Genomic DNA, 16345 nt, shown 5'->3' with positions numbered 1-16345 from the left:
AGTTGGGTTAAGAACGTGACAAGTGGCGAGCGCCTAGATAGCCACGTGGGCCTCATTGGTGGGCCCTCCAAAGGCGAGCCATTAGATAAGGCGCCGACCAAAGTAGGCAGGCGCGTTTGCCGACGTGGCATGCTTTTCATGGCGCCACCGTGGCAGACACCTCTGAGCCGCCGTATTGTTTAAACTGGTTGAGACAGACTGTACAGCCCACGACAGCAGACGCCCCTGTAAATAGAAATCTGACGTGGGAAATGCGGGAGAGGCGCCCCTGTAAAAATATTTATGCATCCGACGTGGCAGCTAGGATGAGCCAAATTAACGTAGTCTATTAAGTTCGATTTAGTGCGTAAGTAAGTACAATTAAGAACGACGGATTAGCTAATCGTCTTGTTTTCAATCCTTTGAAGGCTTTTGGAATTTCTGCTTGACCTCCCCCTCTTCGATCTTTTCCTCTCTCCTCTCCATCCGAAGATTTCACCTCACCTCATCAGACGAAGCAAGCAGAAAGCTAGCTCGCTCTCGCACAAGAAATTAGCATCGCATTCCTGCGGCAACGAAGCTTCAATTTGGTGAGTATTTGAGTGTTTTGAAGCGTTTTTCCGTTTGGGAGAGCAAGAGGAAGCACAGACGGCAAGAGGAAGCTCCGAAGGCACAAGAGGAACCACCGAAGGCACAAGAGGAGCCACCGAAGCACGGGAAAGCACAAGAGGAAGCACGAAGGCACAATAGGAAGCACCGAAGGCACAAGAGGAAGCACGGAACGCAACGACTGCAAGCACCGGGAAGAGCAAGAGGAAGCCGAAAAAGCCCGGGAAGCAAGCAAGCAAGCATCATCATCATCATCTCGGCAAGCAAGACGAAGGCAAGGGCATCAGGAAAGCCAGCGGCAAGGAATGCGATCCTTCTCGTAGCAGCAGACGTTGCGTCCCCTCTCCTCCTCCTCGTATTTTTGATCGAGGGAGCGTGGAAGGGAGCAAGAAGCAAGAAGCAAGAAGCAACAGAAACAGAAACGGAAAAAGCAAGACGGTAAGCATATCTGAGGAAGCAGGAGACATCGAAAGCAACAAAGAATGCGATGCTGATGCTTGCAGAGGATCCTCAACCGGAAGAATTGAAAGAGAGGGGAAGAAGAAGCAGCGAAAGCCAGGAAGCATCGCCGGAAACGGAAAGCACATCATCTGGTCAAGCACGGCAAGGACTAATCCCTCCGATTGCTTTCTGGAAAATTTCTGTTCCCGTATCCCAACCATCACCCTCCCCTTGACATGCTTCCTTTACACAGATTCCACACCTCTCACCTCCTGTTTACGATCTCACTAGCATCATCACAACCGGCTTCGTATCCCTCCCAGCTCCTTCCTACCCGCCCGTTTGATTAATCCTCCAGTTCTCGGTTGGTTCATCGACGTATTTCCGGCGTTGCTTTGCTTGTCTGGAAATTTGTTCTTCCGCAGCTTGTTTTCGGGTTGGCGAAGCATCCGAAAGGTGAGCTTGCAATACAAAATCGGTGCGAGGTCTGTCTGCAATCCTAAGATTTTCAAGTAGCTGCACCAAACGCCTCTGCACCGGCGTCCTCTCTCCCGTCGTTTTTCCCGCGCTCTCCCATCGCTATCTTCCTTTGGGAGACCGCCACACAGACATTACTCCATCTGTCTCAGTCTGATCTCTCCTTCTTCATACTTCAAGAATGATTGGAATCTTAGCACAGACTACAAGGATTTGATCGAGGTCTGCCGGCAATCTTCACACGAGTCACAAGTTTTCAACTTTCAAGTGTCTGCGCCGAATTCTTGCGGGCACCGATTTTTCCTTTCATGTGAGCGAATTCCGAAGCCGCTCTTTGCGTCGCTATTTGTCCCCTGAGGCGGCATCAGATAGAAAATTTCCATGGTTTCATGCGCTATCTCGTTGGACATAATTTCCAAGAATGAAGGAGGTCTGGCTGCAATCTTCTCTTAAACGACAAGATTTGATTGAGCTCTGGCTGCAATCTTAAGACAGACACAAGACCTGGGTATCTGCAGTGCACCGATTCCCCAGCAAATTCTCAAGAAGCGCCGTCAGGAAACGATTCGTCCGATTTTATTAGAAAATTTTAATTCTTTATGTTCTTATATACTTGAGAATGATCGGGGCTGTGGAGAAGCGCGTGCTTCCATTCGGGCGATCGCCTTCCTGCCTTGACTTGAAGCTTTAGACGGGATTTTGACGCGCTTGCGAGAATTTTCTTCTTGCAAGAAAGCCCAGTTCTCTTCTCCTCCCGAATTGCAGATTCTAATCCTGAATTGCTTGATTAAACCGATGAGAAGGCCAGTCATAACGTCACCACCGTTCATCCATCTTCACGGGCATGGAGACAGCCAGTGCAGTCCGTCCATTCTACTCCGGGCGACTTCGCGTTTCGGCTTTTCACGCTGGGAATGCAGACATTTTCTGATCCTTGTTATTTCTTATCTGATTATTGCTTACACGGAAAGTACCCGTGTCAAGGGACAAGTGGGTTTGATCAGGCTTCAGCATGCGTACACCGATCTTCTAACGGCATCAAAGAAGAATTCTGGTAGGGGAATGAGTAAAGAACATTTCGAACTTTTCGCGGCGCATGACAGGGCGAGGCACGGTCGCTTTCTTGCGGACGTGGTACAATTTCCAGTCGGAGGATCCGCGAACCCGTTTGTCGCAGGGTTCTCTCTCTCTCTCTCTCTCTCTCTCTCTCTCTCCACATCCGCTCTTGCAATTTCAGTAAAAGAGATAGGAGTCAATATATTCGTTCACGATGTTCTTTGGTCGTTTCTCAATGATTTTACGCAAACTCAAAGCTTTTAAACGTTCCCGCTTTTCTGTGATTTGATTATTGCGGTGCTCACGAATGATTCGAGGATAGCATGGCGAAACAAAGGAGAGCAGGTATATTGGCGATTGGCGGGAATATGACTGCCAGAGTTTCGAATTGTCTGCTATTTGCGGGTTTTGACAACATGATTAAGAAATATCTCCTCTCTTTTTGAACGTTTGCAAACGTGTTATACCCGGTAGGAGGCGTGACTCATCAATGTAGGTTCCTTTGTTTCAGTGGACCCAGGAAACCATGTGTCTCGCTCGACTTGACGGCCTTTCATCTGGTTTTTAGAATATCTGCTGCCTCAAATTTGGAAACCTTCAGGATGCAGTCGAGTTTTTAGCCTTTACATTAGCGGACCCTCGTCAGCATATCTGCAGGGTTATCATCTGTATGAACCTTGACAAGCTCTATGCGCTTGTCCTCAAGTACCTCCCTGATGAAATTGGATTTTAAACTTTATGAGTCATAAGCTCATTTTCGTAATAGTCTCTTTTAAAAGTAAGTGAGAGAGTATTGAGCAGTTGTGAACATTGCTACAATGTGGACGAGAGTTTAATAAGATTGGGTGGCCTGACTGTCCACTTCCCCATTTTAACGTTTAAGTACTAATACTGTTGTTCCTCTCTGAGACAGACCTCGGAACGTCTGTAGGGTTTGTTTTCTTCTGTAAGGAACTATAGCATATTCCTACAGTGACATGCCTTCTGTACGAAATGCTTTCATGTGGGTTCCAGTTGGAACCCGGGAATTCTGCAACATGAAAAACTATTTGGAAGGACTAAGTCTACCAGTGTCTTGACCAGCTTGATACTGCCGCTTTGGATTCTTGTTATCTATCACAATTGTCCACTATTATCTCAATTAAGGTTACTGAATTAGCTATAAGCTGTTGCTTAGAGAAACTGCAAGGACCTTCGCCTCACACTAAAAAGAAACATGGACATAGACCTAATCTCTGAGATGGATGAATGGTGAGTCGTGACAGTGGCAATATGGGTGAGACTTTAGTCCCATATACAGAGTCAGCTAATAGGCACTCTCTCTCACCACCTTCTAGGTAGCTAGGTTGTTCTCTGCCCATGCAGTCCAGATTGGACATGTGGCACCTTTTGATGCCAACATATTATAGAACCATTATGCTCCTGCTCTGGGTCAGGGGGTCAGGTGGAGTGCGCTTGTGCAGCAGTGCGTGTGGTGCTATTGGCGGCTGTTAGCATGGATTTAATGGCCCACGGTGGCCGACTGTGATGATTGTTAATGCCTTCCTCTGCAGTCTGGTGGATGGTATGTAACTTATGTTGAGCGCTATATCACTTTACGGGCGGGTAGCTAGATATCTTCAGGCATGTGATGTGGCAGGTTGGGTTTGGCCTAATGTGAGATGGGTGCATGGTGACAATTGTGGGGGGGGGGCGGGGGGTGGGGTTTGTAACAGGCAAGGGAGCTAACTCATTCTCTCTCGAACCTGTTATCTGACTGTAGATTTGGAAGCATGTGCTGAACTGAAAACACGAGTGCTTGCGTTTATGTGTGTGTGAGAATGAATGTGCCCCCTCCATAGAGAGTATTTTCTGTTGATTACTGTTTTGCCAATAGACTGAGATATGACTTTTGCCCAAAGATATGACTTTTGCCCAAAGGGCTTAGAACACAACTGCAGATGAAGGGCTGTCCCATCTTGTAGCTGGAGACGGAGAGAGGCAGACTGCTCCTCTTCTCCCACTCTGTAACTGATGCTCTGCTGGTCCTCCTGGATCTCTTGGAGGCTAGGCTGCTGGAGCTAAACTAAAGGCTGCAAAGGCTGTTGAGGAAATGAGGGATGGGCTCCTTATTAGGGCAAGCTCCTTCCACTGACTGAGTTTGTAAATCCACAGATTGGCTGAGTCTGTAAGTCACTGATTGGCTAGGGAGGCCTATAAATAGCCCCCTCCTGCTTTGGTACCCTGCTGCTTTTGCTGTACCTGCCTGCTGCTGCTGTACCTGTGCAGGCCACGTGGCCATCTGGACTGTTGCTGTCTTGCTGTCCTTTGCAATGGGCTGCAGGGCTGCCACCTAGGCAGCCGTGCCATGGGCTGCAGATTTCCATGGCGTCCCCTCCTGCTGAAGCTGGAACTAGGGGAGATAAAAACGTCTTTGTATGCTTTAAGGAAGTGAGAATAATTTGTGGAGTGTTCTCGTCGGGCCATGGTGCTTTGTGGGAGCCCTGATGTTTGAACTTGATCACATACAAGCGGTAGCAGTGGCGTGTACCTCTCTTGAACCTATGAACCAAAATCTGCTGTAGCTCAACCACCTCTACCTCATTGATGATCTCGGACTGCTTCCAGTTCTGGTACTACTGTCACTGCCTGGCCCACATAAGTGGAATACTAGATGCATGGTTCATGTTGTGGGTATGGAAACAAGAAAAATATTGTGAAGAATCTCTAATAAATCAAATAAAGAAAAGGTGTGGCTGTCGTAACCAGTCCAGAGAGTGGAACTACCATGGAGGCCTTAAGGCAATGTAAGTGAAGAATAAACCATGGTCCCACTCTCTCATGAAAACCACTCTCCTGGCCATGGTTGTGCGTGATGCGCCTTGATATCTGACTAAATCATTGAGAGTGACTGAGAAGCATAGGTCTGTGTTATGCTCTAGCCGAGATAGCATGACCTTGGAAAGTTCGGTGGGCATTTTCTCTTAGATGACCGACTTCTTTAATATTTCATGTGCGTAAATTAAATGGTCAAGGGAAGTAAATGCCAAGGTCCTAGGTGAGGGTGTATTGGCATCAACTAGGTGGTTCTGAGTGCTAAGGCCTAGGTACACCTAAATGTGTAAAAATGCCAAGGGGCAAATGTTTTAATTGTGCCCCAAGAGAGGGGTAAACAGGATATTCGGGATGCCTACGCCTGTGACTTTTGTCCGTGAATCGACAGAATGAAAGAGAGATTAGTTAGTGACTGTATCATTTGGTATCAGAGCACAGAACATATGGGAGCGTGGATGAACGAGTTGCGTAGAAGGGACGAGCTGTCTACGTGAACCGGTTGGTATACGGTTAGCTTAGAGCCAGGGAACGGTGGCGCGTGAGACTGAAGTTAGGGGCAGGCCCTTCGACACGATAAGCGCTGTTGGGTGAAACACCTGTGAAATCAGCGTGGCTTAGGCTGGACGAGGGGATTACGACGTGTGCTTTTAAATGGTCACGGGATTTGGCCGTCTCGTCCGTTGGCATCAAGCAAGGATTAGAGGTGGTTATTCATTTGGTAAATGAGGTGTGGCGATGGGCGACACACGGGCAGCGATGGTAACGTGGGGGCTCGATGGCGATGCGTGGCTGATTAGCCCAACAAAGTAGTCGGGTACTGGTTCAATCGACTGGCCATCTAGCAGCTCCTCAAGGCAGCAAATAGGAGCAGTGCAGCTACGATAGGTTGATGAGCAGCGCCAAAGATGCGTGGGACGTTGCACGTCTGGGATGTGGTCACGAAAATAGCCCGTGAGCACTGAGGCTGATTCCGAAACAGAGAAGCGAATAGCTGGGTGAGTGCCTTGGTTGGTGGCGCAGATTTTCGAGGCTTGCAAAGGCTTGGCAGAAGAAAGGAATTCGGGACTCCAGGATATTCCAGGGAGCAGTTCTTTTTCCTTCTATACAAATTTTCAGTTTTCAGTTACAGTCTATTATTCCTGTACAGCAAAAGGGGAGTTCGAAGTGTGATATATTTTTGGGGTTTTGACGTACGGAAAGAAGTTATTTATTTAAAAAAAAAAAACTATTTTCCCTTTTGAAAAAATGGAGACAGAGGGACAGGATTCCAGGGTAAATCCTGGTGAATCTAGAGCGCAGTATACACAACAAGTGTCCCATCACACAACACCTACTCTGGTGGGTAGGATTTCTGTACTAGAAGATGCTTTACAACAGATCATGAACCAGCAGCTTCAAGTGAATCTTGGTCAAAATGAAATTAGAGAAATGGTACAAGCCTTGTCAGCTAAACCATCTAGAAATGAAAAGGGCAAAGCTCCAGCAGAGCCAGAGCCCAGTATACACTCATCAGAACGTGCAAAGGTCAAGGTACCTAATATTGCCAACTATAGACCGGAGAAGTACGCTGGTCGGATGACCGAGCGCAGTTCTGATGTGATCGAGGTTTGGTTACATAAGTGGGAAGAAGCCTTCGCCATTTGTGAAATCAGATCTGATTTAACGAAAATCCGCGAGACCACTCACGTGTTTATTGAGGCAACAGATAGATGGTGGATAAAGCAACAGAAAGATCAGGTTGCCCCTACCACCTGGGAAGGGTTTAAGGTTGGATTTAAGAAACACTTTCTTCCACCTGACGAAGAGTCCCGAGCTTGGGATGCTTATAGAAACCTTCGCCAGAGGAATTTGTCGGTGGCAGAGTACACTGATAAGTTCAGGGAATGTGTTATGAAAATAACAGACTCTCTCCCTATGTCGGTTCAGTTGAAAGACTATATCTATGGACTGAACGACAAGATTAAAATGGAAGTTCGGGCCAAATATGTGACTACATTAGATGAATCTATTGCAGTAGCCCTGAACTACGAGGATGCCAAAGGCAGATCTAGTGGATTCGTGCAGGCAGGGACTCAGCATGAGTACCCGAGAAAGGGGGGATTTCAGAGGAAATGGACTTCAAAGACAAGTGTCTCGCAGCCAAGTAGCCAAACCAAGCAGGTGAAGCCAGTTGAGGGACAAGCAAAGACAAGTACCACCGTTGGGGTGAAAAGAAAAGTAACTCCAATGGCAACCCAGGCTTGGTCAAAGTCCTCGTTGACTCCTGAGCAAAAAGAGAAAGCTAGAAAAGAAGGATTGTGCTTCGGCTGCCTTCAGCGACATTAGTGGAAAGATTGTCCACTAAATAAAGACCGTCGCACGGTCAATATGATAATATCTGAATGCGACGCGGAAATGTAGGAGAGTCTCAATGCGGAACATATGCAGATGCAATTGGCGGGATCTTCTCAGAGGTTAGTACGTGTGTTGTTAAGTGTGTCTGTTACTAAGTTAGTAAGCGGTGCACCTGATAACATCCTTTCAAAGCCCGCAACAACGGGGTATACGGTTTTCGATGAGCCCAAGTTGATTAAAATGAAAGGGCAAGTAGCCAATCATGATGTGATTGTGTTGTTTGACTTAGCGTCAACGCACAATGTAATTAACTTGAAGCTTATTAAGAGGCTCAAGTTGAAAACTAGTCCGTCTGACTATGCTTATACGGTCAGGATGGCGGACGGAAGTTCAACTGAAGTATGGGACCAAAGGGTTACCCAGTTGGAACTTCGAACAGATGACTATGTTGAGAAGCTGGACTTTGAGTTGACCAGGCTTGCTCACGCAAATATAGCCCTAGGCATGGCTTGGCATTTTTGGAAAAATCCAGCCATTGATTGGAAAAAGCATATTTACCAGTTCAAGATGAACGGGGTAGAATATGTTTTGCGAGGTGAAAAGGATTTACCTCGAGGACCATTGATTTCAGCCATGGAAATTCGGAAGACTTCGAAAGAGTTTCTGTGTCTGTGTATAGCATCGGTAGAGTCGATTGATGATGCATCGGCTGGCACTGAGGCTACCCAAGATGGGGAAATGGCCGAGTTGGCTAAAGAGATATCGGAGAAGTTCTTTGATTGTTTTAGGGATGAGTTATCTTATGGGTTACCTCCAGAGCGGAATGTTCAACATAAAATTGAGCTGATCCCGGGGGCAGAACCTGTAAATAGACCTCCCTATAGATTAAGCTTTACAGAAGAAGCTGAGATGCGAAGACAACTGGAAGAATACCTCAAGCTGGAGCAGATTCAACCCAGTTTTTCACCTTTTGCTTTGCCAGTGATATTAAAGAGGAAGAAAGATGATACTTTTCGCCTCTGTATAGATTACAGAGCATTGAATAATATCACTATTAAGCACAGGTATCCGATGCTCGGATTGATGATTTGCTAGATGCATTGTATGGGGCCGTAATTTTCAGTAAGATAGATCTTAAGTGTGGCTACCATCAGATCCGTATTAGAGCCGAGGATGTGCATAAAACCGCTTTTAGAAGCAGGTTTGGTCATTATGAGTTTTTGGTAATGTCCTTTGGACTTACCAACGCTCCAGCTACATTCATCATGCTTATGAACGATTTACTACGTCTGTATATCGGAAAGTTTGTAGTACATTTTATTGACGATATTCTGGTATTCAGTAAAAGTATTACAGAGCATCGCGAATACTTAAGAATAGTGTTCAATACTTTGAGGAAAGCCAGTCTTTATGTAAATAAGAAGAAAACTATACTGTGTATGGTTAGACTTGAATATTTAGGATTCATAATTACTCCAGAGGGGGTAGAAATGGATCCAAAGAAAGTGGCTGCGATATTGACTTGGCCAATACCTTAGAGTTTGACCGCTTTTGCGATCATTCTTGGGATTTGTCCAATTTTATTGAAGGCATATCAAAGGATATTCCGAAATAGTATCGCCATTGATTGATCTGACCTCAGATAAAGTACCTTTTATATGGGGACAGAATCAACAAGAAAGTTTTAACACCATAAAACAAGCTGTGGTCACAGGACCGGTGTTAAAAATAGTTGCTCCCTAGAAACCATTGTTCCTGGAAACTGATGCAAGTGGCATTGCGGTAGGAGCAGTTCTTCTCCAAGAGGGAAGGCCAGTAGCCTTTGAAAGCAGAAGCTTTCTCCCTCTCAAAGAAATTGGCCAACTCATGAATTAGAGTTGTATGCTGTTGTCCATGCTTTGAAAACATGGCGACATTATTTGTATGGATCGGAGTTTTATGTGGATGTTGATCATGATACTCTGAAACATTTTTGTAAACAACCTGACTTGAGAGGCCGCCAAGCTAGGTGGGCAGAACTCATGCAGGAGTTTAATTTGACGATTCGGTACCGAAGAGGAAAAGATAATAAAGTTGCTGATGCGTTGTCACGCAGCGTTGTCACGCATTATGCATAACATGAGTTTCATGGTGTTAGAGAGTGCTCTAATGGCCGAGATTAGAGAAACTCAAAAGGTGGACGAGTTCGTCCAGAGCCTTTGGCCTAAGGCTCATGTGTTAAAACCCGAGGAAAAGGATGACCTGGCATCCAGAAAAGACCAAACTTATGCAAGATATGCCATAAGGGATGGTATGTTGAAAAGAAATGGCAAGGTAGTAGTACCTAATCAGAATGATCTCAGGCAGAGAGTCATTCGACAATGCCATGATAGCCCATGTGCGGGACATCCAGGAGTTGAGAAGACATATGATCTCGTGAAGCAAGATTTCTTTTGGCCAAAGATGAAAAAGCATATTCATGAATATGTGACACGTTGTTTTTCGTGTCAGGTAAGTAAGGCAAAACGGGTGAAGCCACCCAGACTTTCACAGCCCTTGGAGATACCACTAAGTAAGTGGGAGAGCATTTCCATGGACTTTATTGTAGGGCTGCCTACGACACAAGGTGGATATGATTCTATCCTTGTGGTGGTTGATCGTCTTACCAAGATGGCTCACTTCATTCCAACTAGAGAATCTGTTAGTGCCCCGCAAGTGGCGGATTTGTTTATTAGACATATATTTCGTCTGCATGGATTACCCAAATCCATAGTGTCAGACAGAGATGTCAAATTTACCGGTCATTTTTCGACTGCGGTACACTAAGGATTGACTTGGGAATGAGTAGTGGGGATCATCCAGAAACGGATGGTCAGACAGAAAGAATCAACCAAATTATAGAGAATATACTTAGCATATGTGTCATTGAGGCAACATACATGGGACAAGTGGTTGCCATTGTTAGAGTTTGCCTACAATGATAGGAAACATTCCTCTACAGGGTTCAGTCCGTTTGAGCTGAACTATGGTTATAGACCAGCGAATCCAACTATAGTTGGAATATCTCAGAAAGTGCCTAGTGCCGCGAACTTTGTGGTTCAGATGCGGGAGATGCTAGCACTTGCGAGAGCTAACATCCGCCAAGCTATGGACAGAGCTAAGGTGTATGCGGATGAAAATCGATCCAATAGAGAATTTAAGGAAGGAGAAAAAGTTTTTCTCAGAGTTTCTTCGCACTCTATGTCTTTGACTGTAGGAGAGTGTGCTAAGTTATCACCTCGATATTGTGGGCCGTGGTTAATTCTAAAAAGAATAGGCAAGGTAGCCTATAAATTAGAATTACCACCGGGGTGTAAGGTGCGCCCAGTGTTTCATGTTTCTTGTTTAAAGAAATTTTTGCATACAGGTGACTCACTAATCGAAGGTGTTGTTTTGTTTCAGGAGATAGAGGATAATGCAAGACGCAAACCAACAAGAATCCTGGACCGAGGAACAATGCAAGTGCGCAATCGGAAGATACCCACGGTGTTGGTTGCATGGCATGGTCTACCTCTATCGGAAGCTACCTGGGAATCCGTATACTAGTTACGGAGAGTATTCCCAGATTTCATCATCGAGGACGCTGATGCTTAAAGAGGGAAGGAATGTTATGCTCTAGCCGAGATAGCATGACCTCGGAAAGATCCGTGGGCATTTTCTCTTAGATGACCGACTTCTGTAATATTTCATGTACGTAAAATAAATGGTCAAGGGAAGTAACTGCCAAGGTCCTAGGTGAGGGTGTATTGGCATCGACTAGGTGGTTCTGAGTGCTAAGGCCTAGGTACACCTAAATGTGTAAAAATGCCAAGGGGCAAATGTTTTAATTGTGCCCCAAGAGAGGGGTAAATGGTGTACCAAGCTAAAAGGTCTAAAATGTTGACATGTGGCAGGAGGGAACCATCTAGGGAACTGAGGACTTATGGATAGGCATGAAGAAATAGAAATTACGTATCTTTATGGGCATGCAATCCATGAGAGAGGCTGGGAGGATATTCGGGATGCCTACGCCTGTGAATTTTGTCCGTGAATCGACAGAATGAAAGAGAGATTAGTAAGTGACTGTATCAGTCTGGTTCCATCTAAGGCCTTTGTGCATTTGGATCTCGAAATTTGCCTTGCGGTGAGACTGGCAATGATCTCCCAAGCCGGGTCTGATGTAGGAAGCATGATGTCTGTGCCTGCAGTGCATGTAAAGTGATAAGCTGAGGGGCTCCCTTGAGAATGAGAATGGCCCTGTCCAAATCCACTCTATCATAGAAGATCTGTGGACTTGACTAAGCTCGGCCACCGATACGATGTGATGTAGCAAGTATCTCTCCTCATCCTGCCAAACAATCGTGCAAGGCCCTGCTATATCCTTTGGGCCTCTGTGCATTCCCAGATGCAATGGTGAACAGACTCCAGGACTGTGGCATCATAGCATGTGGGGTCTGTCTTTAGGTGCTGATCAAGAGTCGATTGTGCTAGAATAGCCGAAAGATCATAAAAATCTCTCTCTTCTGGTAGGATCTTCAGAGTCATCTCCCAAAGAATGGTCTACTTGTGTAAAGTGATGCCAAATGACTCCTAATGTGCTCTCCGGGTGGGAATCCCATGTAGGCTCTTGAGCTGGCCACACCTAGCGAATCTGTATGCATTTAGTCTAAAAAGAGTGTCCTGTAAGGAGCTGCTGAATCAGTCCAGTCCTACTCTCTTGGGTCCCAAGAAAGGTGCAAGATTGGGCATCCACCATAGAGCCAGAGGCGCCAAGGATAACCCATGTCAAGCGGCATGTGTAGGTCTACTGAATCCAGCCACTTTGATTGTATGAAGAACAACATCCTCTACCAGCTTCTGCTCTGGCAGTGTGACTAGTCTACAACCTTGTGTGACCTTGGAAAGAACTCTCTCCTCCTGGTTCCAAAGAATGCGTATGACCTGAAGGGGAACATGCATGAGGTCAGGCAGAAGTGGATGGAGTTCGAGGCTCACTGCCTTGTTGGGAGAGCACCGAAATGGTTAACCTTCTAACCTATGGGAATGATGATGACTATTCGACACCTCACTCTGATCAAGTACGCTACGTGCTAGAGACCATGTGTCCCGGATAGGATTTTGTAGGTAGTGCCAAGGAGGGTGATGGGCCTCCATGGGGACATGACCCTACCTATGTGGAGATGAGATGAGTTGGATCCAGCGCCATGTTATAGACCTGCAAGCAAACATTAGCAAAGTTGGTTGTTGACTCAAGGAGGCCGAGATTTGAAGCCAGTTAGAGGCAAGGCTACGATTGCGAGTTTTCAAAGGCGTACGTCCATCAGCATCTACCGATTCAGCTCTCTTTTGCCTCCCAAGCCTCGCATTCTCTGTCTTCTCTTACTTCCTATGCTGCTCAGTCCCACTCCCCTCTCATCTCCTGGAGCTGTAATATCTGGGTGGAGAGATTGACTGTTGTTGCTGCACTGTGTCATGTTTTCTTGACTGTTGTTGCTGCATCAAAATAATGGCTTGCATCATTGTGACTATAGCAGCTGGCTCATAGGTGCCTCTGGTGGCATGGGTGCAACTCCCACCTGGTGCGGACGTCGCCTCATCGTCCATGCTGGTTTGGAAGGTGTCTCATTGTTCATGTTTGACTTGCCAGAGCATGTGGTGACCATGCACTCACAACCTTCCCTGATCTGTACCTCGCACTTTCAGGAAAGAAATTTCGATTCTCTGAACAGGCGAAGGAGCTAACTCACACCCATTATCTAACTGCAGATGCAGAAGCATGTGCTGGACTGAAAGGTACACAAACACATGTGCTTGTATGTGCGTGTGAGAATGAATGTGGGAGCTGCCCTTTTTACTGTTTATTACTGTTGTACCAAAGGGCTCAGAACACAACTGTAGATGAAGGGCTGTCCCTTCCTGTAGATGGAGATGGAGAGATTCAGACTGCTCCTCTTCTCCCTCTCCATAAGTGACGCTCCGCTTGTCCTCCTGGATCTGCTGAAGCCTGAGGCTGCTGGATCTGAACTGAAGGCTACAGAAGTTGATGTGGACATGAGGAGGGAAGTGATCCTTGTCTAGGTTTTAGGGCACGCTCCTTCCACAGACATGAGTGTATAAATCCACAGACTGGCTGAGGCTGTAAGTACAATCCACGGATTGGCTAGTGGGGCCTATAAATAGCTCCTTCCTGCTTTTGTACTTTGCTGTTTGTACCTGTCTGCTCTTGCTGTACCTGTGCAGGCCACATGGCAGCCTGCATGACCACGTGGACTTCTGCTGTCCTGCTGTCCTGGTGCTGTGGGTCTGCAAGGCTACACCTAGGCAGCCATGCCATGGGCTGCAGATGCCCATGACAGGTAGTTTCATATATCAAGTGCGCCTAATGGAGGATTTGGATATAAGGGCTAACATGTGCTCTCTCGCAGCACCCTTGGGCCCCTTTTGGAGAAAGGGGGAGAGAGAGGACCTGGGTGGCTAGACAATGCTCTGCCCAGACTGGACATGTGGCACCTTTGGTGCCAACAGACACAAATAATAACTTTGTGACTTATCGACGCTTGCCATTTTTAAATGCGTGACAATATTTTATGCTTCTTCTTGGAGCAATTTTGACTGCCCTCCTCAGGTGATTAATGTTTCTTTTTTTAAGTTGTTCGGATGGCCTTGTCATGAACCTGGTGGATAGTGTATGAGCTTGTTAAAAAATGTTTAACATGAAAACATGAAATATTGATGGACCCTGATATGAACCTATGAGTGCGTTGCTCTTTTTGAATTAAAACCAATTCAGGCTCTAATGAACATAGGTAGTCAAGTCTTGCCATCAAACCAGCTCCTCCTTAACACAAAGCTGTCCCCTTGGTTTCAAATTTTGTTTTTTGGCTCAAGAAAGAGAGAACCTAGAGAGAATTCCTTTGCTTCCTGTGAATAAAGGTGTCCTGATCTGTCAAGCAGGATATACTACACTCGAATAAGTATGGGAAGCCCATCAAAGGAGTACTATGTGCAACTTGACACTGGAAGTGATATCCTTTGGCTAAATTGTAATCCATGCACCGCATGCCCAAGATCTAGTGCTCTCGGGGTACTACCTGCTTCCACCCTTCAAAAAAGTTGGGCCAAAACTTTTAAATCAAGGATAGTTCTGTGAGTTGATTTTGGAACATCAAATATTTTTTCTCAAGTTCAATGTGTGATGTCTTTTTTATTTACAGTTGTGTTCTGAAAGGAATTTTGTCTTTGCTTATTATACACCCGTGCAGATGACTCTAGTACCCTATGATCCACACACCTCATCAACAAGCTCACCAATAAGCTGCAGAGACCCAAATTGTGATTCTGCAATGAAGATTGCAAATGCTGGTTGTGATAGCTCACAAAACTGTGGTTATAGCTTTCTGTATGGGGATGGAAGTACCACAACAGGGTATTTGGTTGCAGATACTCTGATTTATAGTACAGTCAGACCAAATAGTACACTGGTCAATACAGAGGCAAAAATAATTTTTGGGTGAGTTTGTGAGTTCTGCTGTTTAGGATAGTGTGCTCTAGTAATAAGTAGTATGCTTTGTATTCCTATTCAAGCCTGTAATGAAGTAAAGGTTTTAAAATATTTTGCCTTTCTGTCCAGTGTCTTGTATACGATGGTGATTACTAAGTAGTTTGCAGGCATACTTTACCAAGTTTGGTTTAGCATCATGGTCATGAAATGGAGCCATGCTTTCAATGCAAAACTCCTTTGTAGACTTGTGGTACTACGTCTCATGGTACATCGTACTTTGTGTACTTTGGTAATAAAATATAAATTGATAACTTGCTGGCATAAAGATATGTCTGTCATTTGAAACTCTTGCATTCCTGTAAAATTTGGTTCTTCTTGATCCAATCCGAGATAGCCGGAGTTATTCGTTTCGCCAACCATTCACTGAATCTAACCCATCGAGCGATAGTGAATCAATGACTGGAGGCTTCGTGGCCCTTTCTCAAGCAAGGAATTGACTTTCCAAATTTCAGAATCAGCATCAATAATTCTTTGATTATCATATAATAATAATCAATCAGAGTTCTTTCGATTTTCCCTTTTTGCTTGCTGCTTTGGGGTGAGCCGAGGCTCGGATGTTATTCTTGACAAATACACTCAGTGAGGACAGAAAATCGAGAAATCAACCCGCCTGTCCTTGCAGATCCTATGGGCAGGCGAAAGCCTAGTGCAGACCTAGAAAGAAAGCCACATCGTTTTGTTGTTATCGGGCGGCCCGAGAGTAATTTCTCCCGCCCCACCCTTCCTAGCAGTGCAATTTCTCCCTCCTTTCAGGCAGGAGCATCAGTAGGGAGCTGTGGGGGATGGATACAGTGCTTTACTCTCCGACGCTTTTACAGCTCTCGCGGGAATGGTAGGGGAGTATTCAAAGCCAGGACTCCCTGAATGATCGAGTGAATCCATCGACACCACAGCCAGTGGCATACAACTTCGGACCCAACAGGCCTGACTCCGATTTGTTGAATGCATGACTTGGGGAATGAAGATCATTGCTAAGTCTCTCAGTGAAAGAATGGCCCTGATCCTTAAAGAGAATCAATAAATCTCGCTAAGAAGCTTCCTAAAGAAGAGATTTATCCTCGACACTCTGATGGCGTT

The 16345-nt window shown here is 45.7% G+C and overlaps 1 protein-coding gene across 2 annotated transcripts in view; it reads left to right on the top strand.

Moving 5' to 3' along the window:
• The first annotated feature begins 693 nt into the window (after positions 1–693).
• LOC147891975 (aspartic proteinase 36-like) overlaps positions 694–16345 on the top strand; it is a 38434-nt gene continuing 22782 nt past the window's right edge. For both annotated transcript variants that reach the window (XM_087388988.1, XM_087388987.1), the window contains exons 1-3: positions 694–2684; positions 14662–14791; positions 14970–15217. In XM_087388988.1, coding sequence (XP_087245114.1) covers positions 2302–2684; positions 14662–14791; positions 14970–15217 — 761 coding nt within the window. In that variant the 5' untranslated portion in view covers positions 694–2301. The remainder of the gene's footprint in view (positions 2685–14661; positions 14792–14969; positions 15218–16345) is intronic.

The sequence above is a fragment of the Dipteris shenzhenensis genome, chromosome 17 (assembly GCF_047967505.1).
Source record: "Dipteris shenzhenensis isolate YYH24624 ecotype China chromosome 17, Dip_SZ_1.0, whole genome shotgun sequence".
Lineage (NCBI taxonomy): Eukaryota > Viridiplantae > Streptophyta > Polypodiopsida > Gleicheniales > Dipteridaceae > Dipteris > Dipteris shenzhenensis.
This window is presented reverse-complemented; position numbering and strand designations above follow the sequence as displayed.